The sequence below is a fragment of the Pavona decussata genome, unplaced genomic scaffold (assembly GCF_977016875.1).
Source record: "Pavona decussata unplaced genomic scaffold, jaPavDecu1.1 SCAFFOLD_202, whole genome shotgun sequence".
Lineage (NCBI taxonomy): Eukaryota > Metazoa > Cnidaria > Anthozoa > Scleractinia > Agariciidae > Pavona > Pavona decussata.
In genome coordinates this window covers 1822501-1846949 of record NW_028145610.1, presented here as the reverse complement: position 1 = coordinate 1846949, position 24449 = coordinate 1822501, and the positions used below count along the sequence as shown (strand labels likewise).

General features: G+C 40.2%; 3 protein-coding genes across 7 annotated transcripts in view; all 3 read right to left on the bottom strand.

Annotated features, from left to right (window-relative positions):
* The window catches only part of LOC146461074 (uncharacterized), a 59016-nt gene extending 44430 nt beyond the window's left edge, over positions 1-14586 (bottom strand). The window contains exon 1 of one of the 2 annotated variants that reach the window (XM_085087319.1): positions 14517-14586. The gene's annotated coding sequence lies outside the window, so the exon portion shown is untranslated. Of the gene's footprint in view, positions 1-5683; positions 5810-14516 lie in introns of those variants that run through there. The other variant, XM_085087321.1, reaches the window with a different exon arrangement.
* Positions 1-24449, bottom strand: part of LOC146461068 (uncharacterized) — a 177152-nt gene that overhangs the window by 44430 nt on the left and 108273 nt on the right. The gene's annotated exons all lie outside the window — the stretch shown is intronic.
* LOC146461071 (uncharacterized) overlaps positions 537-24449 on the bottom strand; it is a 79445-nt gene continuing 55532 nt past the window's right edge. For 2 of the 4 annotated variants that reach the window (XM_085087311.1, XM_085087312.1), the window contains exons 2-3: positions 6711-7301; positions 537-5314 (exon numbers count right to left, since the gene is read on the bottom strand). In XM_085087311.1, coding sequence (XP_084943437.1) covers positions 1044-5314; positions 6711-7293 — 4854 coding nt within the window. In that variant the 5' untranslated portion in view covers positions 7294-7301 and the 3' untranslated portion in view covers positions 537-1043. Of the gene's footprint in view, positions 5315-6710; positions 7302-14516; positions 14602-24449 lie in introns of those variants that run through there. The other 2 variants (XM_085087310.1, XM_085087309.1) reach the window with 2 other exon arrangements.

Below are 24449 nucleotides of genomic sequence, written 5' to 3'. Positions count from 1 at the left end.
CAGGGCCATCTTTATTTGCCAAAGCAGCGATAACAAAACTTTAAAGACAACAAATAACGATTTCATACAGCAGTCATCATTTCCGTTACTGACGATAACGAAAAAAAGTCATTTTAACTTACACAAGCTGCTGTATAACACGTGTGTTTAAAATATGAAATTGTAAAAATCCCAAAATCGATTACAAATTGGAGAAATCCTGTATTTTGACCAAAACAAAGCAGCCATGAGCCATGAGCAACTGTCTGGCATACAGATGCCGTTTCTCTGGGTCAACAGGAAGAAACAACTCTCCCACCCCACCCTACCCGCTCTTCCTCTGAGGTGCAGTGGCTGCACAGTAAACCATAGATACGACAATATGAATTAAGCTCCATTTTGTCTGAAAATGTAGCAAACATAAATTTTATTCTACAAATAGACTCCTGATCTACAAGATAAGAAACGTATAAATTGATTAAAAATATATATCAGAAGAAAGGTATATGAAAAAACTGGCTGACATAAGCTGATTAAAAATAAGTATCATTAACTACCATCTGTGTCCAGAGATAAAACTTTCTGGATTTCCAGTAGTTTATACAGAGAGTCTGCTTTTCCCGCATAGTCATAAGGTGTGCAAAAATACTTCTGTATTAGTAGCACCGTCCTTAAGTCAAACCATTCAAATGAACATTGCCGAGCATCACTTTCCGGTGTTTACTTATTGTACAAAGTGGGTCTATCTTCTCGGGACGCTTTAAAAACGATGAGATCCCTAAATTGTGAGAATCCAAATGAAAGTTCTCCAATCGGTGCTTTGCTGTAGTAATGATTTTTCTTAGATTTGGATTGCTGTGCGCCGTTGGGAGCCAAAGGGCCATCAGTTTCAGGATCAGACATTTCCTAATTTAGTTAGGAAATCGATTCAGAAAATAGCGACGGAGGTAGCTTTGGTAATTAGAGTAGTAACAGAGTTCGTCGACTGATTGGTGTCCATTCACAAACCCTGCTACCTAACGAAACCGTGTTTTCCTTTTCCTGGATTGTCGTTTCTTGAGCGTTCAGGTGTCACTACTCGGGGCTTGAGCTGCGCCAGTCATGTCTTGCTCAAACGCACGTACTGCTCTGTCCACCCAGTTTAAAGCATTTGGAATTTTTTCCAAGGGAAATATGCGATGATAGTAAAGGGTGATAGCCTCAGATTCAAGATCAAAGTTTGCCAAAACACAAGCCGCCTTGATTCCCATCACTTGGTCTGGGAGGTGACGTCCGTGTCTTGCTACGAAATAGTGTGTTAAGCCCATTGGGTGGTACACCACACTACAAAGGTGACGCTGTGGGCAAATCACGAGACAGAGTTTATAACGATCCAGTCCATCAATCAGCATGTCTGATTTCGGTCCAAAGGGTGGTGATACATTAAGTGAAGCGATCACACAGAAAGAGATGGCACCTCCATTTACATCACCTCTTTTGACAAGTGGTGGTGTGTCGTTTAGCTTTAACAATTTGAAATTGACGCATTCCTTGTTGGCTGCAAGGATGGCTTTACAGACAGGATGATGAATAGGCTTAGCCATGCCAAAACATTCCTGGTCACAGTACCTTGCCACGTGACAATGGGGACACTCGATCGGGTCACCGTTCAATTGCAAATCCTTGCAGCACATGCAACAGGAATTTGTTTTAACCTCAAACAGCGCCTTGGAAGCTTCTGATACCTTATTTTCATTTACAACAGGGGACTTGAATTCCATCATGGATTCATAATCCAGTATGGTATCTTCGAGTAAAAAACGCAGGTAAAGTGGCACGGTAATATTTCTGGACGTTGGCGCTGCCGACAACTGCAGATAACATTCCCGCTCGAAACGGCAACGTTCATTTGAATCCCGGGGAAAAATCGCGGGCCCGAAATTCTGGCTGAACTGGCATTTCTGGACCAAAACATTTCCCTTACCATTGAATATGACCCGAAGTCCTCCACAAAAATTTCTGTCAAGCACATTTTGTTCAAACTGCAAATTGCTTGCAGAACAGCACACAACACCCCAACCACGATTGTCGGAAATGACATTTTCCTCTACAACCGCGTTGGCTTTGTTTAACAAGACACCATGCTTGCCATTGTGGGTCACAGAATTTCGTAATAATCGGCTTCCCTCAGAAGTATTCATGGCCACCAGGCCTGAAAAAGTGTTAGCAGTAATACTATTCTTTTCCAGGTAAAATGACGAAGGGGAATCTACTACTATACCGTACATATTACGTGTTACGTCATTGTCATCCATAATTATGTGGCAGAATTGCTTTCCTTGAATGTGAAGCCCAGTTCCGCGGCAGTCAAGGATGCTCGATGATTTAACTGAAACAACGTTTCGTCCACGAGATGACTTAGTAAAATTAATCTTTACTCCTGTGCAGGCTGGACCTATGATATCACAGTGATCTATGACTAACGATTGCACGTCATTGGCTTCTATTAAGGCACTATGGTTTTGTTCAGTTCCGGCAGTCAGCTCCGTTTGATATAGGTCTGGTCCTCCCAACGTTAGAGTTTCAAAGTTCTTAGAGGCACAGAAATCTTCAACATCTTTTTCCGTTGTTATGGTAGGAATATCAAAGTCTTCCAACAGAGTGGTATTTCTGGCGATAAGAGGGACCATAGAATAAATGTTGACGAATCTTATGTTTTCAAACATAAACGACCCATGCGATAAATGAAGCCCTCGGAGGCAATTAACCGTTGCGATGCTTCCAGGAAGGCAAACAAAATAATACTGTCCATCCGAAAGGGTCATCCTATTCAAATCATAGCGGCCTTCATCTAAAATGATAGTAAGTGAACTGTTTGAAAAGTCACTTTGGACTTCAACGAGTCTTTCCACTTCTTTGAGCTCGCTAACTTGGGACACAAACTTGTATTCAATTCGATCAAGTATTCCAGGAAATTTCTTTTGCAACTTTCTTATGTCGTCTAGCTTTGAATTTGCAAACTTGAAATTTAGCACAGCCATTGCAGCTTGAGCTCTTGAAGTCATTTCGGTTCTACCACTTTCCACCAGTTTGCACAACGCATATACTTTCCAATAGTAACCACGATAGTGCTGAATGTCTACACATGTAGACGCACTAAAGTCGTCAACAGCTGTCTCATAGTTTCCTATTTGTAAATGTGCAATGCCACGGTGACAGAGAATCTCTCCAACAGGAACACTAGGAACCAAGTGTGGCTGTTTGTATTCTTCCTTGAATGATCCACGACAACCTTTTAAATTCGATATTCTAACAATGTCAGAATACAACTCAACGGATGTTTGAAAATCGCCCTTGCTAAAGGCTTCTCTTGCCTTTGATTCAATAACTTTGATTGTTTGTAACGTTCTGTCGTTGGTCTTTTCTCTGACATCAACTGATTCATTTAACTTGCAAGAAATTAGGTGCCCGTCCCCATATGGGAACAAGACTCTTGTTACCTTCAGCAGCTCGTCATTTTTGTAATAACGAATGGGTTCTTTTACTGCACAAATAATTTCGAAGACAAACTGTTGCAAACGGTAACCTTGAATGTCCATTCCAAGGGAATAGCAGAACAAAGCTGCTTCGCAAAAAAGCCTGGCAGATGCCTCACAAAAGAAACAAGTTTTCAAGGGGGAATCCTTGAAGAGATTGCATACAAGGTAAAAGGCATTTTTGGACAGATTTCTCCAGCGCCGTCCTTCAAGGGGAGCGGCAGCTAGACTAAAGCCGGCTAAGACAGTTGCTCCCATAGGATTTGGTTTCTCCACTACCATAGATGTCATTTTGTGAAGAAAATCACTAAGAAACTCTGCACCACCTATACAGTTGAGAAATGCTTGGTGCATCATCCCAACAGCAGAAGATAAGACATTGTCAGTTTCACCTTCCCTGTCGCAACGATCTCTCAAGGTCTCTTGGACAAGGCGATGGATGCTTAAAGTATCATCCGACTTGCGTTTGAATAGTGAAAACTTAATCAATAAATCAACAATTTGCTGTGCACCGAGAGGCATTTCTAAACGTTTCTTCAGGTCCTCGTGTGCCTCAATCTCTGGGGCGCCGACGTTCAAGACATCAATTGGTATATCATCTGGGAACAAATATGCTGCGATTTTCATGAAAAAAGCGGCTGCCCTTCCAAGGCCTTCGTCTCTCCCACAATCGGTGATGTAATGAAAATTGAGAAGCCACGTAGTTTGCACTCCAAGGCGTTCCTCGTTGTAGATCTCTGTGTGTGGATTGGCACTCTTCATGCTTAAAAGCTTCGCCTTTTGCGAACGATATTGCTGGAGGTATAACGGAATGGGGCATTTCAACGCTTTAATGTAGGCCGCGGCTTGTTCTAAGGCCAGAGGTAATCTACCAAGCTCTTCGGCGAGTACTTTTTTCCCTTGGTCCTCATCTTCACAACTGGATTGTATTCCCGTACGCTTGTCAAGGAATTCAGTGGATTCACTTACAGAAAAAGGGTCCAACTCGTAACAGTTTTCTGGCGAAAGGTGTAGGTCCTCACAAAGCACTCGTTGTGTTCTTCGGGAAGTAACCAGAATGTCACCTGACGTTTTGCTTTTCCACTGACCGAAAAACAATTTCCTTGTGCAGGAGCTAAGTTCCTTTTGATCCAGATTGTCAACAAGTAAGAGCCACTTCTCCGTCAAACTACTCAGCCATGAGAGAGTTTCAGTCAGCAGGTCTTCAAACGATTTACCTTCTTTGAACTTATTGGACTGGGTGCTGTCTACGTCTACAAACTCTTCATGAATTCCCTGAAGAGACACCCTCATTAAATCATCACTCTCTCCGTTTACAACAAACACGCCTCCAGGGTAGCGTTCCATGTTGCGCCAAGCGTACTCGAGGGCAAGAGAAGACTTTCCGCACCCTCCAAGCCCACAAATCCCACGGATATTAATCCCCCTCTTTAGGACTCCACGGCTATTTTCTGTGGGGTTGACATCGTCAAAAGCCCTTTCTAGGGTCTCCAATATCTTCTTTCGGCCTGTAAAGTACTCATTTCTGTCGAGCGCCCCAAAAAACACTGGATGCTTTGTACGCTCTTCACTTTTCGCATTATTGCATCTTAGATCTGCCACTTGTTGCTTCAAGGACTCCACGTCATCCTTTATTTGTTCAACTGCCTGAGGAAGTTCGGCGAGCTGATCAAGAGACTGCTTAACTCCAAGCAACTGAGATTCCAATTCGTCTTTTTGTTCGACAAATTCATCCAAATTTGAGGAAAGTAGCAACACTTCATTCTGAACCAAGTTTAATAAGGAAGGGTCTACAGGGGAATTTCCACAGAAGGTTGTGCCTGTAAGAGAAAGGTACGAATTGTCAGTGAAATTAATGAAGAGTTCTTCATTACAGCCACGCTCTGGATGACAGCTGAAGTAAATCAGTAAGTTACATGTACAGGTTTGTGCAACAAGAAATATCATCTATTCGTCTATACACATATTACTGAGAAAAAGAACAGTCAACTCTGCCGTGTAAATTTATTTTCTGGAAGGAAACAACTTGATTTTGGTACCTGAGACGAACAACAGTTTTTCCACAACTTGATTGTCTTTAATTAATTCTTTTCGGTTTGTACCGATCCGCGAAATGCGCTGTACATTTCTTTGAAATAAACAACATGTATGATAGAAAAAAAACTAATCGCACGCGGTCGCTAAACCACGTGATCGGCTAGTATTACCCGACACCTGGTAAAGAAATGCAGTTCATAGCAGTTAAAGGAAAAATCTTTGATCTAGGTGAATTCGAACCCTTGTCTCTTCGTATTTTGATCGCTGATACAGTACCGACTAAGCCACGAGGCCAATACTAGCTAGCTGGATAGTTTGGGGTTATGGTCCATAGCCCGGGGGAGGGGTATGAGGAATTGTCCTCATACCCCTCCCCCCCCCCCTCCCCCCCGTGCACTCCTTTTCTACTCGCAAGAAAAGGCTCCCTAATTTTGCAGGGTTTCCAAAATAAAATCTCGGTCCAAATTAAGTCACCGAGTTACAAGCGACTCTGATCGCAATTTTTTCCCTGCGCTCCCCGCTACCTGAACACCTGGAGCAAGCAACATGTTGTTGGCATTGACACTAAAGAAATTTGCACATGGTTTATCACCAGATCCATTACAGAAGAATGTTTGAAGATTTCTTTGCAATTAATGTCAATCATGCATTCGAATGTGTACAAATGATGTACAGAAATTAAGAGCGGCTCTCCCTAAGGACCTCATACTCAATTTTTATCTAAAAAGAAAGATTTCCGTGATAGCTCTTCCATCAATTTCCCTTGGCAATTAGGTAACAAATATGAAATACAAACGGAGAAAGTTAATTTTTCTTAAAATTCTGTGATTCGAAGTTTTCTGTGCTCGAAACCCACTTGAAATTCAAATTAATTTTCTCCGTTCGTATTTCACATTTGTTACCTACTTGCCAGGAGAAATTGATGGAAGAGTCATCAGCGAAACTGCTATTTCTCAGATAATAATTGAATATGAGGTTCTTAGGGAGAGTCGCTCTTAATTTCGCAAAAACTGTTGGTAACCCTCAGAGACTCACTTGAGAAAGGTAACATTGGATCTCTCCTATAAAAATTTCCTGCATCTGCCCTTGCTTTGTATGTTACCATGCATCTATGAAAACACAGAGACTCTAAACCTAGCATTCTTAGAACACTGACTGAATTTAAAGTACAATAAAAACCTTTGGTCTCCCAGTCATTCAACTCTAACAAGAGCCTGGTCTCATCCGCAGTGGGTAGGACGATGGATTGGACAAGTTGCTGCATCTCCTGAAAACAGCTCTGGAACTTGGGTGCATCCCAGTCTGTGAAGTTGCAGTGGGCCCACTCATTTCTCACATGTTCTCTCACTACCTTGGCTGATGCTTGTATAGCAGGAGAAAACACTGGTACGTCACCAAGAAGCAAAAGAACAGCAGAACCATCACACTTTCCATCAAATGCACTGAACTTAGCCATGAAAGGTTGAAGGTAAAGTTTGGCCAGGTCAACATGACTTTTTACTCTGTAGTCAAATTTAGAAAAGTCAAGTTTTCCTGAGGGAAGTTTGTGGTTGCTGTTGCCATTAATGTTCTCATATTTCAGATTTTTGGGATGCTTCTTCAGAACTCCAGGTGCAGTTTGGGCATGAATGTTATGGCTGGATCGTAATCTCTGATATTCTGCCTGTAAAGACTGCTCCACAAATGGGCGAATTTGCTGTACCAGCTTGTTGAAAGCGATCCCGATAACCACCCAACGCTTTTGGTCCTCAGATACATGCATGTCATCTCCTAAAGATAAATTAACTATTGGAGAAAATGTTTGGCAATAAATGGGTAACATTTAACTGTTCGAACAATGGCACTTAGAGAGTATGACCCAATACATAATACGTAATTGGAAACGGATAGTTCTAAGTACAAGCATTGAGATTTCACGTTTATCAAGGAACTATGTGAAATGCTATTTTCACGACTTTACTTATACACCTAAGGGACAGTGCAATATTTATCGGGGGGATAAATTTTATAAACTTTTTGGCAGTGTTTAAAGGGGGCGGGGGGGGGGGGGTTCCTGGACTACTCGCTGAGTTATTGAGGAGGGTCTTGGAATAGAGTGGCAATGTCTCAAACACTAAGGAGGCAAAATATGAGGTATGATTTATAGATACAGTGTGCTTATTTCGTATTGTCAATTCTTGAATAGAGGATTACCTTATTGTAGGTAATCGCTTGTGTTAATTAGTGTAGTTGAAATTAACGCGAATTGAAACAGCCACCTTGGGGACAGAAGAAAGTGTTATGGGGAGGTTGGGGTGTAATTTGATACATTTTTTTTCGGGAAGTACAACATGTTTATTGTGCCAAGTTCATGCTTACTGTAGCCTATAATGGCAATCCAATCTTAAAAAATATCTACAGATAAAATACACAATAAAACGTAAATAATGTTTTGAATCAAAATGTTAACAAGACGAAACGAGCAAGGTTCGCAACATTCGCTATATTATTATAGACAATTTATGCTTACTGCAGCATATAAATGGAACACAATCAAAATACGTATATCATTAAAATGGATACAGAAACGTAATGTTCCGAAGACAAATGTCGATTACTGCATCAACTTATAAAAAAAAGGTTTTTACAAAAAAAAATTGAACTGGCCGTTGTCGAGAGGTTATTTTGGCAGTTGGGGACGCACTTTAGTGGCCGTTGCCGTTGTAGAGAGGTGGCCGTTGTAGAGAGGTTTAAACAAGAGGTGTCCACCGGGACAAAAAAAGTGGCCGTTGTAGAAAAGTGGCCGTTGTGGAGAGGTGGCCGATTTCTTTTCAGTCGGTACGAAAACAACTCAGTTTTACTTAAATAATATTCTTTGTTTGCTAACATAGCCGTTAAATCCAGTGAAAACATCATTACGGTTATAACTGGAATCCCCTATGTTCGTTGTGAAAGTCCTTGCTTCCTTGATAAACAACAGTCAACAGTCAGAATATAGCTGCTGTATCGATCGAAGGATTCGAAGCGGATAAGTGCTAATCACCGCTATGATGATTTTTTTTTTCATTTACATATTCATTCTATAATAATATTGCGACAGTGTTACACGCTAAATTCTTCCAATGAATATTTCTAATTAAGATTTGCTATAAAATCAATCATGGAAATTTCACTACACAATAGCTTTTGATTGTATAAATAATACTTAGCATATAGAAGGGTGAAGTTGAGCTTTTTGACGAAATACGAATCTACTTTTTATCATCAAATTTTCTACCAAATAATATTTCTATCTGTGAGTAGCGTAAGGAGGTGGCATTTTCATTATTGAACCACTTTATAACTTCTGAAAAAAAATGTTTTGTCAAAGTACAGTTGTAAAGTGTGAATAATTGAATCGTTCATTTGGCAGTACTCGCAAAGCATATCGTCTTTTTTACCATACAAGAACAACTCCTTTTTAGTGACTATTATTCTATGCAAAAGTTTAAAGTAAAATTCTCTTAGCTAATTGTCTTTGCATAAAAATTGGATTTCACTGAAAAACGATTCCAGGGGGATTTGGTCTACCCGTAAATCACGAGCCCTCTTTGTTTTCGCTTTGAGTTCGGTTTTCTCCATGTTAATTAATAATCGATAATAATCTTTGTTTTTTATTTTTATTTTAAGTAAGTTAATAGAGGTTTCTGATGAAAGTGGGAACATCTGTTCTGACAGGAAATTTGTTTTATCTATGACGGTCGACCTCGCCATCTCTAGGAGATGTTCAATTTCAATTTCAATTTCAATTTCAATTTCAATTTATTAAAGCACATTTTTCACGAAGGTAAGGCAAGAATGCACTAGCCCGCAAATAGCATAGGCTAATCTAGGCGGGTAGTGCAGTTGATTAGTATATATTTACAGAATATAATTTAAAGATATACCAATAATTAATGTGTAATAAGTTAAGTAAAATATAATGACTGTCTAAATTAAAATTAAAAAAGAAAGTTTCATATTAGCTAATCATACCACTGATATTTGAAGTTTTTAATCAGAGTGTTGACGTCAACATAAATATCCTCTTGATCAAGAAGTTTTAGTAATCTGGTCTGAAGGCATTTCTTAAAGGAGGCTTTAGTTTTTGCACGGAAAGATTCCGGTAATTCATTCCAGATTTTACAACCTAATCTCGAAAATGAGTGGCTCAGTTGTGTCAGCTTTGAGCATTTTATATGAAATTTGCCCGTGGATGCAGACCTGGTTCTATACGAGTGCACAGAATCTACTCGATCAAAAAGATTTATTAGGTTCAGGGGAGCACTTTGGTTATTGATATCATGCATAAGACTGGCTATAGATTTGAAATAAAGCATGTCAACTGGAAGGATATTAGAACATACGAATAACGGGATGGCATGCTCTCTGTTATTGCGGAAATAAATTAGACGTAAGGCTCTTTTTTGGAGGATTAAGATTTTCTCCAGATTTGATTTTGAAGTTTGGCCCCATACTGAAAGACCGTAAGAAACGTAAGGATGGATTAGAGAACGGTAAATATGAAGAAGAATAGAAGTGGGTAGAACGTATCTCAACCGTGATATAATACCAATTGTTTTACTTATCTTAAGCGAAATATAATTAATGTGATATTGCCAAGAGAGGTTGCTGTCGATCAACACACCCAGATACTTAACACAATCTTTTTGTTCAAGGTGTTCGAACACATTGTGTTCGCAGTCGAATACTTTTATGTGAAAGCGATTTGCTGTCGCTCTTTGACGAGGGTGAAATAATACGTAATTAGATTTTTTAGTATTTAAAGTCAACTTGTTAGCTAGTAACCAATCACAAACATTTTCCAATTCTTTGTTTATTATAAGCTCCAGGGTCTTTAAGCATTTGTCAGCAAATAGCAGATTCGTGTCATCAGCGAATAAAAAGAAATCTAGTTTACTAGATGAAGCTTGGATGTCGTTAACATATAGAAGGAATAGTAACGGTCCTAAAATTGACCCCTGAGGAACGCCACATAATACATTTTCTTTCTCCGACACCACAGAACCGATTTGAGTTGATTGAGACCTACATGATAGATATGATTGAAACCAATCATTGACAATGCCTCGTACACCGTAGTGGTTGAGTTTATGCAGTAATATTCCATGATCAACAGTATCGAAAGCCTTTTGCAGATCAATAAATATGCCACATGAAAAAAGTTTATTATCCATGTTTGTTTGAACTTTGTTAATTATATCTAATAGTGCATGTTCGGTGGAATGATATTCGCGAAAGCCGTATTGTGATGTGGATAATATATTGTGGTTTGCAATAAATTTTTTAATTCTGTTGAACATTAGTTTCTCGAACACTTTATTAATATTAGATAGAAGTGAAATAGGGCGATAATTTCCAAATTCAAGTTTGTCGCCGGTTTTATAAACGGGGATTACTTTTGCATATTTTAGTTTATTGGGAAAAGTTCCTGTTTCAACCGATAAATTCATAATCCTTGCCAATGGGCTTGTTAATATGTGGCTAGCGCATTTCAATATTCGAACTGGGAATGAGTATAATCCGTGAGCTTTATTGTATGATAAGGAAACGATCTCATTACTAACTTCTGCAGGTATAATTGGATCGAAGAAGAAAGAGTTTGAATTTGCGGGCGACAGCCCTTGGAGGTATGTACGAAAATTAAGTTTTGAATGTGGCGTCCCCGAGGCCAGTTTATGGCCCACGGTAGCAAAGTGTTTGTTAAGCACATTCGATATATCCTGTGCGTCAGAAATCACTCTCTTGTTGTTCGGTGCTCTTATTGAGGTAATTGTCTGTTTCGGTTTCTTCCTGCGGCCAATTAAATCATTTATCCCTTTCCATGTTTTCTTAGTGTTGTGTAAGTTTCGCGAGAAAAAGTTATGAAAATAAAGCTTTTTGCTTAATCTAGTTAAAGTTGAAATTTTATTGCGATAGAGTTTATGTTTTTGGTTTTCTCCCGAGTGATAGAATTGGTTTTTTAGACTTATAGATCTCCTGATGCCTTTTGTGATCCAAGGTTTCAGTTGCTGTTTGGCTTTACGCCTTGAGGTAATTTTCGTAGGAGCGTGTTTATTTAACACCCTGAGAGTTTTGTGGAAAAAAGTGGAGAATGATTTGTTTATATCGCGATTCGAGTGGCCTATACTGTCCCAATCAATTTGCTCCAGGTCATTTAGGAAAGAATCGTCAGAAAAGGAAGAAAAATCGCGATATTCACGACAGATGGCTGTAGGTGAAAATTGCAGTTTATAAGCAGGCAAGAGGCAGAACTGGGAAAAATGATCACTGATGTCTGACACAACATTACCACTTAAGACGGAATCGAGATCATCAACTTGACTGGCAAGGATATTATCGATTAGTGTGGCAGAGCTGCTATGGACCCTGGTTGGTTTATCGATAACTGGGGTTAGAGCATAACTTTGGAGTAAAAGTAGGAAGTCGTTGGCGTATCTACAAGTTTCGAAATTGAGGAGATTTATGTTGAAGTCGCCGAGAATGTAAATAGGTTTGGAGGAGGAGCTATATTTCTCTAGACACGAGTCAAGGTAGTTTTGAAAATCCTCAGGAGAGTTATGCTGCCTATACAAAATAGCGCAGATGACATTTGTCTTTTTGGGAAATTGAAGTTCTATCCACAGTCCTTGAAAAGAGACATTCAAAGTTTTTTCAATTACCTTATAGCTAATTCCTTCCTTTATGTACATACCAACACCTCCGGCAGAGAGAGGTGTTGGGACATATTTAAAACAATAACCTGGTATATCAGGATTAAAGGTGAGAAAATTAGCATCAGCATTGGTAATCCGTGTTTCTGAGAGGCCTATTAAGCTAAAATTAAAGTTTAATTCATGAAGTAAATGATCCTGGAAATTTTCAATATTTCTTTTTAGACTCCTAATGTTCTGATGTATAAAGGATAAAGACGAGTCCAATACGGACCTCTTTATCTCGGAAAATTTGTACGGGGAGTAATAATTAGATCGAAATTGTTTGTATGCAAAATTCTCATCAGGATTTATGTCTTCATTGATGTTTAGGTTAAAGAGATCTAAATCGTAAAGACTAGGTAATTTGTCTAGAAGTTGTTTTGTGGGTAAGTCGTTAGCCAAACTATTATTAAATTGACCATGGACGGTAAGTAGACATGAAGTTACATTATAATATGGTAGTTCTTTAAGATCATGTCTAGGGATTGCGGAGATAACTTGCCGGTAAGCAAGAAAATTACACTTTACCTGGTATTTCTCTATAAATTCTGGGTACGGTAGAAAATTACCGTCCGAATTTAGAAGATCTTGTATAAGGTATACACCTTTCTTCAGCCAATTTCTATAAAAGATAGTAGATCCATCCAGCAGAATATCTTTGTTGTTGAATAACACAAATTCCTCATATGGAGAATCTTTGTATAGGATATTTTTAGCTCTAGAAAATTTTAAAGAATCGATTTATAGAACTGGGGTAAATTTATCCGCGCAAGAAACTTCTTGTCCAAATTTTTCCAACAGACAACTGGGAATGACCTTCCAAGATTCCTTGTAAGTTTGCCCTTCAGGTAAAAATCTCGAAATCCATGCAAAGTTCAGCGACTTTGCCATGACATCTGCACTGGGTGCGCGTATACCTCCTTTGACAGAGTCTGAGATCATTACTTTACGTCTGATTTTGTCTTTTTTCTTTCTCCAGATAAATTTGAATATGGCAGAGTTAACAGCATGTATATAGTCATTTGTGATGTCAAGATTTGAAATCATGTGAACCAGTTGCGAAATTCCAAGGCTTTGGCTATGAGGCATCTTCCAAATATTGTAAGATTGCGGCAGTTCCAGATGTCTAGAACAGTTTGCAATTTCTGCAGTTTGGCTTTGACGTTATATTTTTGATTTTGCTTTTCATCATAAGAAATGTACGTCCCTAGGACTCGAACAGGCTCTTTAGGCCACTTAAATCCGAATGGTTTCTCTTCACAATGTCTTCAAGGCCCGACCCACAGGGCTTTAGTTTTCAAGGGGTTTAATCTTAAACCAGATATGTCGCCAAAGTTATCTAATACAGTGATGGCTCTTCTGACTGAATTGCTATTCTTTCTCAGGAGGGTGGTGTCATCGGCAAATTGACTTATTTTAAATTTCCTTTGAAAGATATTGATTCCCTGAATTTCCTTGTCTTGTCTAATCTTACAAGATAAAAGTTCAACTGCAAGAATAAAAAGATAGGGGGATAAGGGACATCCTTGTCTAACTCCTCTTGAAAGTGCGAAATAGTTTGTACTGAAACCATTATTTAGGACAGCACTCTGGGTATTAGTGTAAAAGGTAGAAACCCAACGCCGGATAGATTCCCTGAAGTTGAATAATGTAATTGTTATTTGGATAAATTTCCATTCAATTGTGTCAAAAGCTTTTTGAAAATCCAGTTGTAGGAGAATACTGGAATGTTCTGGATTCTTGTTTGTTCCAGAATGTCAATGATAAGTCTAATATCACCGCTGATGATGGAAATATCCAACTCCTCTCTTCTGGCGATGATAATCTTTACCGCAACAGCGGCGTATACATAAAGCAAAATTGGTGTCCTAACTAACACGAATAATTAAAACCAAGATGATTTTGAAGCCCGCAAGGAACTTGCATCCGAACGCTTGGTAGGCCATCGGAACTAGCCAACGTACACAGCGATAGCAATATCAGTCAAAACGGAGCATCGCAGTCAAAGATGTCCCTCGAATTAAATATAGAAATGCTCCCTCGATCAAAGCAGGGAGTAGTACCGTAAATGGGAATATGCGAATATGATGCTACTATTAACGAATAGGCGAAAACAGTCCTTAAATTCCACCTTGAATTAACAACCCGCATGCTTGCGTATGCTGTCCAATTGCCGTCTGGATGGAGTTATGTCACAATTTTGTCGAACGATTCGCAAGCAAAATAACTTATGGAGTATAAATTGCAGAATACCTTGCCACAAGCAACTTACCTTTGAGTCATCGGAAGAGAAATATCGAACTTAATGCAGAAAGGCCCTGTTCTGCCCTGTTCTGTTTCCCAGTTCGTCACTCCCGAGTCTGATACCAGAAAGTGAAAGTGTTGGACGTCGGGACGATGTTCACATCATTCCCATGGTGCCATTTGGATGCAAGTCACGCGATAACGGATTAATCACGCAGGCTTAGTATTTCTGATCAGGCTAAGGTCACGTCATTTACAACATTCGGATGCGTCACGCGAGAACCGGATTTTTAAGCCGGTTATTAATTCTGACCAAAGCTAAGGTACGTCATCTATATGGTCAGAATGAGTTCAGGGTTATACATTACCGGGGGTGGGGATTCTGCGGTTAAAAACAGGTTGGGTTTGCTTGAAAAAAAGGCCACAGAGGGACTTTTTATCAGAAGGATTTGGTGTCGGAGACTGTAAGGGGGTGAAATGCATATGGTGGGACGCTTGTATTCTCCAAGTCCGATATTGTGAGTTTACGTGATGGGGAGAACCGTGCGTCAACAAAAACACGTCCTGAAGTTTCTTATTTAACTACATTGTGTAATCCCTAGTGAGAAATCAGACTGTTCAAGTACACAAGTATTATAAAAATGTTAGTCTAGGTTCTCTTCTGCTTGTATAAAGATTTGTTAAACTCTGATTAAATTCATTCCGAGATTCTGCCACCAGATGCCGTCCAAACCTGCGGAATTATTTTTAGTACTCCTACACGAAATCTTCCATAAATTATATGCCTTTGGTGATCTTTGAACTGATCCGAGGATGTTTGTGTTGATTTGTCCTCTCTTCTTATTCAAAAATAGCTCATATATAATTGGGAATTCATTTTAATAATCCTAGTCAATTATGCTGTTCTATAGTTTTCCATCTCAAAATTTTACACCTCTTTTTTGTTCTCTTTTTCATATAAATGAGCAATGTGTTACTTTATCAGTACCAGTTTTTTGCTGAAGCAACTGGCAAGACAGTGGTTTGTCTGGCAGATTTAAATAACCTCAACATTGACAAGCAGTCTAATTTTTAATTAATTTCATGTACGTACCCACCACAATTAACTGTACTATCTAAGGGTGGTGTTAATTTTCAGAGTCACAAGGGGGGAGGGTCTTTGAGACCCGAACCTAATGTGCCATGGAGCAAGCAACCTGAGGCCTTCGGCTCTTCTTCAAGCCCTGACAAAACTGCTGATTCTAGGTAAAGGAATCCCTGGGGTAAAAAATATAGGGTCCCGATATTTCTGTCTTGGGACCCTAGAGGCCTCCATTTTTGGGATGGAATCATGTGCCCAGTTACATAAAGCATCTTAAGACAAGTGGGAGGCAGTTTTCTGGAGTCATTCCTTGCCTTCCGAAGGATTTTCTCGAGCGCTATGTTTAATCACTCAGCTTATCCAAGGCAGTTTATTGATGACAGAGAGCCAAGAAAATCCTGTAAAGACTGCAGAAAACGTCCACTTATCTTAAGATGCTTTATGCGACCGAGCCCTAAACCCCTTTGGAACCCTAAATTTACCCAGTGTACAGTCAAAAATAAATATTTATACTGCAAATATAAATGTTGCAGGAGGAAGGACATTACGATATAAACAAAATGAAAAATGTGTTCTTGATCTATTTTTTTTTCCACAGGTAAAACCGTTCACAAACTAACATAATTTACAGTAATATGGTCATCCCATAGACAGTTTTATAAACTTATTATATTTTTATGACTTAGATAGGGTAATATGTGAATTGGGAGTTGCCGGTCAGATCACTTCACAAAGACATACATACTTTTTATCCTTTGATCCTTTGAAATGTACATCAACAAATAATCATACTCTAAGGGCTAAATTTTTCCTGTTTATGTTCAAGAAGTAGACACCAAAAAGTTTGCCTAATATTCATGAAGTGTATAGATCCATGAATGCTCGGAGAAGAGGTTTAAGTGATGGTTGGTTGAAGAAAACACTGTGGTTTACACCAAAACTAAGAACGTTGGTAATTACTACTGGGATGTTTACTGTTCTGCGATCAAATACATGCAAAACAGAACGACAAGCACAAACCACAAGATAATTACCATTAAAGCAGGTATTTTTTTTCATCTCGTATCTGGTTGGTTTTCTTTCCCAACACATTAACCACAACATTCCAGAAATATTTGTAGTGTGTTCATACAGCATGGTTTCCTTAGTTTCACTGTAACAGAAAGTTAATCTGATTCGAAAACACATTAAGAGCAGATGTCAGTAAAAACCAGACATTGGCCGGCAACAGTCAAAAAATCGATTTCGCTCATACTTTCAAGTTTGATACCCTATCATGTTAGACGAACCCCTGTGCAGTTTGTTTTGAAAAATATTTTTTCGTTGGGGAGAAATTGACATTTTTGCAAGAGAGGATAAATATGCTAATTTGATAGCTTAAAATTATGCAAGTTTGTCGATCTCTAGAAAATCGAATAGGCTGTATTTAATCTTTCTGATTTTATTATCTTCAAGTATGATATCTCTTTGTATCTCAGGGAGATGTTCAGGCTTTTACAATAAACTCTAAATTTCTGGTAGATTTTTCAAAAAGACGTGGTTTTCATGAGTCAAAAAGTACCGTATAAACAATCGAAAGTTTCACCCGGGCCGATACAACAGATTGACATGAAGTTTACTGTGGTTTATGCTAAAACATAGGGCTTGAAGTTTATCAAAAGAAATCCCTTGGTAAATGAGTTTTTATGGCGCTGTTGACACTCACAGTTGGCTAAAAACTGCAATTTTTCTCGCAATCATTTTTGCATAATTAGCATCGATTTAATACGAGCATAATTTTTTGCCTAGAACTCCCAAGGCGAAATCTTTCCCATTTGGAGTTTCTTACTCCAGTTTTAAAACAACTGGTCAGAAGATTGAAACAATTTTATCAATTTAGGTTAGTTTTATTTTTATTGTATTGTATTTGTGCCAAAATAATTGCGAGACAAAATGTTCTAAATGTCCATCACTTCCGGTTTCCCGCTTTCATAAAATTCGTCTTCGAGTATCTATTAAAATCTCTTGATATAAGTTAGCACGAAGAATTACAATATTCTTAAGGAGGTTGGCCGATCAAAATAGCTTAAGACTGCTTGTTTATAAGAATGTTTATAGCAAGGCGAATCAGACTAAGTGACTGATTGAAATGGACAAGATCTTAATTTGCATATTCTTTTCTACCGTTCTACTTTTAAAATATCGACGTAATTATTTCCAATAGAGGTTTGTTGTAGACTTTGTAAACACGCATTCAAGCAAATCAGTGTGATTGAACCGGATTTGATCCACGAGATCAAACTCAACATGAACCGACATTACAGATTCTCTCAGGCTCCTATCCTATAATAATCTTGTGAGTATCCCGGCATACACTACAACCCCTCTTTCCCTAAGAAATAGAGCTTCAATAGTACAACAACGTCAAATCAATATAAACTGTCCAATGAGTTCAGATGAATCATTCAATGTATCTGTTCAAAGCAGATTGTTCAAAATGTTCAGCACATCTCAATAGGTTCAACTTGATAATGTTCCAAAGTGTTCAAAAGTTAAGTATAGTCTGTACATCTTGCAGTTCAACACAACACATCAATAAGTTCAACTTGGTAACACTTCAAAGTGTTCAAAAGTTAAGTATAGTCCGTACATCTTGTAGTTCAACACAACGCATCAATAAGTTCAATTTGGTAACACTTCAAAGTGTTCAAAAGTTCAGCCTAGTCTGTACACCTCGTAGTCATTTAAGTACTCTGGTGGCTTCCTCTCCCTGGTTGGTCTCCCTGGTGGCTCTGCTATCCGTTTTGTGATACTCTCTTTTATGGCATCATGTCCAGTGGCTTGTTTATCTGTGGTCTCAGCCTCTCTCAGGTACTTCTTCACATCAGTTACATTTCTCCTGTAGTTGACGCCTTCAGGTGACGTTACAACAACTTCGCTCCCATACCTCCCACTAACATTGTAAGGGACGCCTTCAAACGTGGTTGACAACTTGTTTTCTTTCTTCTGCTTCAATAGGACTTGATCCCCGAGTTCTAGATCACTCACTTGGGCTCTCCTCTTCTTGTCAGCATAGTCAGTTGTAGACTGTTTCATCTCCGCATCTTTGTCCCTTGCCTCGCTGTCGGTACAACCAGACTTTCTGAGCTCAGGAACCTTTGACCTGACTTCTCTGTTAAACAACAGTTTGGCTGGCGTAACACCTGTGGTACTATGTGGTGTCGTCCTGTAGGCTGTCAGGAACTTTCGCAGCTCTGTCCAGAGGTTCTTCCTTTCTGTTTTGGCAATCTTCAGGGTTTTAAGCAGGCTTCTATTTTGTCGTTCAACCTCCCCATTCGCCTGGGGCCATAATGGAGTAGAGGTCCTGTGCGTTATGTCATTCTCCTTTAGGAACCTCTCAAATTCTTCGGAAACAAACTGTGGACCATTGTTCGTTTTCAGAGACTGTGGTAATCCATGAGTGCAAAATATCTTCTCCAAGCTTTCAATGACTTTGGTGGATGTTACCGACGTCAGGATGTCAACTTCAAAGTACCGACTATAATAGTCAACAACAACAAATACATACTCTCCCGAAGGTAAGGGCCCCATCAAATCCGCTGCTAGGTCAATCCAAGGTTGGCTAGGGAATTCTGTATGTTTCAAGGGCTCTGGTGGAATGGGCAGTCCAACTAGTTGACAGCTATGACATGTCTTGCACCGATCTTCTACTTGTTTGTCAATTCCAGCCCACCAAACTTTCGTTCGTAGCCTCTGCTTTGTCTTCACCACACCCTGGTGGCCCTCGTGCGCCAAATCTAAAACCCTCCGACGTAGGCTTGTTGGGATAAGCAGTCTTGTTCCCCTTAGCACTAACTTGCCTAAGGTGCAAAGTTCATTTCTTACGGCTTTGTACTGTGGCGGGGCTTTGTCCCAGTCTCCCGTTGAGATGCATTCCCTTAGACGTGACATTTCTGGATCAACAGCTGACTCTTCTTCAATCTCTCTTATGGGTATTGCTACTGGTGCTGAGGCTTCTGCTACAAACCTAATAAACTCCTCTGCATCATCAGAACTAATTCTCAATTCGTCCTTTCCAGTAAGCCGTGAAAGTGAGTCAGCAATGTTCTGTTTGCCTGGCACATACTGTACGCGGAACCTGTACGGTTGAAGTCGAAGGACCCACCGCTCTATTCTTGCCGAGTTGTGAGAACTGGTTGAGTAGATAACCTCTAACGGCTTGTGGTCTGTTAGCAACGTAAAGTCCACCCCATATAGATAGACGTGAAATCTCTCACACCCCCATACAAGACCCAGCGCCTCTCTTTCTGTCTGCGAGTATCTACGCTCGACATCCGTCAAACTTCGGCTTGCGTATGCGACCGCACGCTCCTGTCCTTGCTGGACCTGGGTTAGCACCGCTCAAAGTCCTACAGGGCTCGCATCTGTGACAAGCTTTGTTTCTTCTGCATTTCTGTCAAAGTAAGCCAAGGTTTCTGCATTTCCTAGGCTACTCTTCAAGGTGTCGAAAGCGGTTTGTTGTTCTGAACCCCAAACAAAGGTTACATTCTTCCTTGTTAACGCTCGGAGGGGCTCTGTGATACTTGCTAGATTAGGGATGAACCTGGCACTAAAGTTCACTAATCCTAGGAAACTGCGCACCTCCTCAGCATTTCCAGGCTCTTTAGCTCGCACCTTCGCTTCAACACGTGACTCTGTAGGGCCAATTCCTTTGCTTGACAGCAAGTATCCCATGAAAGTAAGCTGTGACATCCCGAATACACACTTCTCCCTGTTCAGAGTTAGTCCCTTCTCACAGATACATTCCAGGGTCTTTCGCAACCTACTGTCATGTTCTTCAACTGTGCGACCATGAATGATAATATCGTCATGGATGTTGTAGGCACCCTCGCAACTGGCCAGCGCTTGCTGAATAGTATACTGATACAATTCAGGGGCGGAGCAGATGCCAAACATTAGGCGTTTATATCTATACAGCCCTTTGTGAGTAATAAATGTGGTGATAGTTCTAGACTGTTGTTCCAACTCAATCTGGTGGAACCCCCATTTAAGATCCAGCTTACTAAACACCGTACTCCCATTCAGTTGGTACAAGATGTCGTCCACAGTGGGTATGGGGTGACGCTCCCGTACTACAGCCTCGTTAGCCTTTCTCATATCTACGCAGAGCCTGACATCCCCTGAGGACTTGGGGACTACTACAACTGGGCTCACCCATGGTGTCGGGCCTTCGACAGGTTCAATTATGTCGGACTTGACCAGCTCTTCTAGCTTCTGTTCGATTTTGTCTCTTAGCCCAAAAGGTGGGGGTCTCAACTTCTGCGCAATGGGCTTGACTGATTCGTCAATGTGGAGCTTTGCTTGGAAACCCTTTAGTTTCCCCACCCCCTGAAAACACTCGGGATATTCTTCCAGCAATGCGTCATGGCTGACAGTGTTGATTTCAATCTTTAATATCCTTAGCTCCTCTGAGGTTTGGCGGCTAAGTATCGCCCTAGCTTTCTCCTCCACAACAACAAAACATGCAGGATAAACTTTATCTTTATAACACAGTTCAGTTTCAAACTCACCAGCCGTGGTAAGTGGCTCGTCACTGCCATAGGAGTACAGTTTCCGGTTTGATTTCTTTGAGTCACATTTGATGTTGTTTCTCTTCAGCATCTCCCATGTACCCCTGTCAATGACATTGCTGGTGGACCCAGAATCAACAAGAACTCCTTTCAGTTGTACTTCTCCAAGCTCGATGTCTACGGTTGGTATTTCCTTTCCCCTTGTTTGAATAGTAAACGCGAAACCGTCGTCTTCGCTAACCTGACGAATGTCTCCTTTCCTTGTTTTGTCATCGGATTTTGTCCTGCAAACTTTAGCAAAATGACCTACTTTTTTACACTTCCCGCAGGTAGCTAGTCTAGCCGTGCACTCCGAGTCTCGTGCGAAATGTCCCTCGAGTCCGCATCGATAACAATTTCCTTTGTTTCCTTTCCACGAATTCCCACGTGCTCCGTCCAACGTATTCACATTTTCACCTTTTGAATCACCTTCAATCGATCGTGCCTGGCGTTCAGCGGCCTCCATGGATCTTGCAACATCTCGGGCCTTTTGAAGAGTAAGTTTGCCACTCACTGCCAGAAGTTTCTTGCGAAGATCATGCGACCGACACTTATCGATTAGCTGATCGCGGATGTTTTCCTCCTTGGCTGTCCCAAAGTTGCAATTCTCGGCAAGCTGGAATAATCTCGTCACAAATTGGTCGGCAGTTTCTGATTCCTCCTGTTTTGCTTGTCGGAACTGGTGTCTTTCAAATGGGACATTAACTTGTGGTAAGAAATGTGCATCGAGCGATCTCACGGCTTTCGCATACAACGTATCACCTTCCGCAGGAACTGGTCCGGGATCGGTTAGGGTATCGAAGATATCTTGTACATCTTGGCCAGCACAATGTAACAGCAAAGCCTTTTGCTGAGAGTCCTTTGTGATGCCCTTAGCCTCCAGGAAGAACTCAAACGATCGTTTCCAACGCGGGCCCACGCTCGTCGGGTTGCCCGTGCAATCGAAGGCGTTTATGTTTCCAAACTCGGTATTGACGGCCATCCTTCGATAAGTTAACTTCCTAGTTTATCCTCGTCGCCATTGTAGACTTTGTAAACACGCATTCAAGCAAATCAGTGTGATTGAACCGGATTTAATCCACGAGATCAAACTCAACATGAACCGACATTACAGATTCTCTCAGGCTCCTATCCTATAATAATCTTGTGAGTATCCCGGCATACACTACATTTGTCAAAATACAAAAATACGATTTTATCATCTTTCATGTACAAATTATTACATAACATAATATATATTCCGTTTCTAATTTTTATGGGCATTCACGTGATCGTTAATAAATGGTGAGAAAAACTTTGTTTACAAGTAGTGTAGTGTGAATCATGAAGGCGTATTGTTCTTTTAAAACTCTTGCCAATGGACCCTGTGCTCATGGCAAGAAAAGCTCAAGCGAAATCATTCCGTTAGTCTCTTGTACTAAAAGTATTGATACTCATTTATCCGCCCATAAGTTCTCCGGTCTTGTAGATGAACTCGACCTTATCATGTGTCGAGTTGGAAAGTTTCCACAGGCAGTCAAATGTAGTACCATGACAATTTGCCCAAACCATCGATTGAACCTTAATGTGGGCTGGAGTAGGGGTGGAAACACTAGATGCAGAGTTCCCGAAGCAATGTCAGGACATGGCAAAGGCGGGAAAAAGATGGCCAAAAGCTGAGAAGGGGCTTGATAAGGACGATTCATTATACATATTTGAGACAACTGGAGTTTTTGTTGCCGTAGGTTCCGGTAAGTATTCATATTCTTCTTGAATCCTCTTCCCAGTTGCACAAAGGGTGGATAAAGTTATCCAGCCGACAAATCCTTTTCCAGTGGATGGAATCTAAACAAAAATAATAGAGCGGATAATTTTATCCCGCACTCGCTGGATAGTGCTATCCAAGCCTTCGTACACTCAGAGCCCTGTTGTTCAATAAACTATTTGCTGGGTGTGAAATGATTAACTGTTCTATTGATTGTTTAGGTGTATGCTCAAATTGCCGAAAAATGTTAAAGCAAATCGGCGATGAAGAAACCGACTTGTGCGCCATGTTAAATAAAATATCTACGGTAAGATATATAGAGGATATTACATGGCCACGCGGAGATACGAAATTTCTCTTCGAGTGTTGAAAAATATTTCACGAGTGAGCGCAGCGAACGAGTGAAATATTTTTCAACATGAGAAGAGAAATTTCGTATCTCCAAGCGACCATGTAATTTTCTTTTTATTATATAAAATCCTCACAATACAACAAGAGATGCTTTATTTTTATTTCAAAAACTAAGGTTTGAAATTGAGTACATAAGCTTACAGTCAGTTTTATGTTTGTATCAATCGTAAACCAAGCCGAGTTATTTTAATACAAAGTAAGACTTAAGCGAAAAGGCCACAAATAAAATCTATATAAATGAAAATGTATAAACAGGTAGGTCCCTGGTATAAACTAATGGCATATTAAATATGGTTAGAAATTTGGCTAACAGTATAAAATAGTAAATCTGAACATACCGTTCTATTAAGCTTACTCCTGGCTTTCATCGCTGCTTTCAACTACCCTTACACGCTTCCATTTCCTACTACTACTTTCAAATGTGCTTTCACGTTTACCAGGAGAACTATTCTGCTGCAAGTTTACATTTATGTTGAATGTTCCTCCAGCAATTGTTCCGGTTATTAATGATCCAAGCCCTGTTAGAGGCATCTGAAGTCCTTCAGGGCTACGAATGCTCTGATGTTCTTCCGTAGCAAGTTCGGTTGTACTCGTGGAGGCGCGTGGTTCTTGGTTGTCATTCTGGCCTCTGAACGACAAAATACTGGATATTTTTTCTTTTTGCTTGTCCGACAAGGATGAATAGTTGTTTACGGAATTAACATTCCGGTGTCCTGTGATCTGCATGATTTGCGTTGGAGGTATTTCCTTGTCATTCAACTTCTGTACGAGGTGCTTACGAGCACTATGGTTGGTCAATCGCTTGTTTTCTAGTCCAAGACGAGCCTCGCTTACCATGTCTTTCAGCAAACTGTTGAGCTTGTTTACCCTGATGGGTTGTGCTTTAAACCAAGCTCTTATTGATAGGCTGGACGGCTGAAGATTATTCACCGCCAAGTAAAATGGGGAGTCATCCGTTTTCATGCTTTCCGGGCGCTTGCTTGCATAAATTTTGTAAACACGAACTGGATCTCTCTCAGCTGGTAGATCGGGAGCTGAGTACATTCTAGGCTTAATCTTTCGCGTATCTCTAGGGTCAGAGCCAGTTCTAGTTTTAGTCTGCCTTTCCACCGAGTATTCTATATACTCTTTTCCGTC